The sequence below is a fragment of the Ceratosolen solmsi genome, unplaced genomic scaffold (genome assembly GCF_000503995.2).
Source record: "Ceratosolen solmsi marchali unplaced genomic scaffold, CerSol_1.0 scaffold56, whole genome shotgun sequence".
NCBI classification, from domain to species: domain Eukaryota; kingdom Metazoa; phylum Arthropoda; class Insecta; order Hymenoptera; family Agaonidae; genus Ceratosolen; species Ceratosolen solmsi.
The window spans coordinates 5,880,306-5,882,551 of record NW_011948425.1 but is presented as its reverse complement, the minus strand read 5'-3'; the positions used below and the strand labels follow the sequence as shown (position 1 = coordinate 5,882,551).

At 31.8% G+C, this 2,246-nt stretch overlaps 1 protein-coding gene across 1 annotated transcript in view; it reads right to left on the bottom strand.

The window, feature by feature from the left end:
• pnut (septin 7-like protein pnut) overlaps positions 1–1,938 on the bottom strand; it is a 108,360-nt gene extending 106,422 nt beyond the window's left edge. Inside the window, exon 1 of the mRNA XM_011500495.1 lies at positions 1,771–1,938. Coding sequence (XP_011498797.1) covers positions 1,771–1,783 — 13 coding nt within the window. The 5' untranslated portion in view covers positions 1,784–1,938. The remainder of the gene's footprint in view (positions 1–1,770) is intronic.
• Between the last annotated feature and the right edge of the window lie 308 nt (positions 1,939–2,246).

Sequence of the window (2,246 nt, the reverse complement as noted above, 5' to 3'; positions counted from 1 at the left end):
GTGTGTGATAACGTTTAGAAATATAATTTTTAGAAAAAATCTTATTAACGTCGGACATTCAAAATTTATCTTATAATCTGAAAATATCCAATGCATGGAGGATTATATTTAGAAATAAATAATAAACTCAAGTTTCTATTTTCAATTAATACAATAATACACTATTTCAGAATATTTCAATTGAAATGATAATTATAAGGCACGTACCGTTTGCATTTAACACAATAGTATGGTCAGAGTTGATTATCTTTGTGTAATATTACTTTTTGCAATCTCATACTGTTAACTATTACCTTCTAAATTGTATATTCTAAAATTTTAAAATAACGCAAGAGTGAAATACCGCCTGCATAAATAACAATATACTTATATTATTATGATTGCTTAATGCTAGCGTGCACATTAATTACAAGATACTGCTTTTGAAATGAAATCTTCATCGCATTAATCGTTAACTATATTCATATAAACAGAGCATAAATAACCTACAAAAATAACATATATTAATACATTATATATACTTAAAGCCTGTAAGAAAAAATAAATTGATAGAGTAACGATTAATGGTCTATTTAATTATTACATCTGCCTATTAGATTCGTCCAATACGACAATTATGTAGCGTATAAATTTATTCAGCCCAACGAAGTTTATCTAATTAATAAATGTTCCATTGATAAATATTGAATTTCCATTCCTTTGTCAATCGATCGATAAGTCGTATCCGATAAAATTATCATCCATTACAAATGATATTTTAAAAATTTATAATATAAGACTTGAAAATATCTTGTGGTAAAACATATTAAGTATAAATTGGTATTATACTGAAGCTTATTAATTGTACGCTGTCAGAACTTGAATTTAATTTGAAATTATAATTTGAATTTGAATTTAGAATCCATTCACCACCCAGTGAATAATAAAATAACATAAACCTATACGACTGACTAAGGTATTAACATCTTTGTTATTGGATTAACATTAGAATAAAATTATTAATAAAGAAACTCCCTTATCGTTCACGTTAATGTATGCTTTGCAATTTGTTAGTAACTCAATTTGATAAACATGAGTTTGTCCTTTAAATTTAGAATTACTTATTTTCCATTTTGAATCTACATTTGACTTTGATGTACAAAAGCAAATGTTTGTGCACCGAATGAAATAACACTTTGATAAACACAAGTTTTAAACAAAATTCAATAGATTAACACTGAGTAAGCGAGGGAACAAACAATCGTATTAGTGCAAATAATCAATTACCATACTACTAATTTAAAACGTAAAAATTAATTTCCGTTATCTGACTTTGGAAAATTGTTTTAATACACAAATCCACTCTTTGCCATCCTTATCTCGTTATCATCAACTGAAATTAATACACCACAATCTAAAGTCGCTCGTCGAGCAATAATCCCTTATCAATTACACGGGCATCCTCGCTAATCACATAAAAATCTCCTTACCAATGAGGTCGTCAACAATAATAGGTTAAATAAGCATAAAGATACGTTTCCCCAACAGCGCCCACTAGAGGAATCATAACCAGATAAAGAATTTTAGAGAAGAAGAACGCCAACGAATTGCAAATTCGCAAAGCTTGGCACGTAAAAAGTTCAACACACACGAGAAGGGCCAATAAAAAAAAAATTCTCGTATGCACATCGAGCGGTACGGGAGGAATTGGCAATAGTGTGCTGTCCCCCTTGGTAAATCGCGTCGAAATAACGCCGAGCCGTTAAAAGTTCATAAACATTTAAAACTTACCACTGTTCTGCATAATTTTGACGGTATATCGAGTTGATTTTGGTCTTGAAATTGTTTTGGCAAATTAAAAAAAGAGAGGAGAAATGAAAAAAACGAGTATCCAGAGATGCATTCACATAATTTGTCAGCTCAGTCAGTCGTTGTCGCGCGCCACTTTGGTGTTTGTACACAAAGGAGCAGCTGATGAGGATCGACTGTAGGGCGCATGACGACGAAGGTAAAAAGCCGTTGTGTTGTGCCAACCATAGTTGTTGGCTGCAGGAGGTAATTATTGTGGGACGCGCTTGTTATGCGAGCAGCATTGCCGTGAGAAATAAATGTATGCAAATTTAATTAAGGTTGATTAGGTGAGAGTGTTACGGCAGAGGGACGTTTGCCTACTGTTTGTGAAAATAATTTTGACAATCGGCTCGCTCGATTATCTTTCATTTGCAAGGCAAATACGCCACGCTGTTAATTGTTAAGTGCAAAATGTC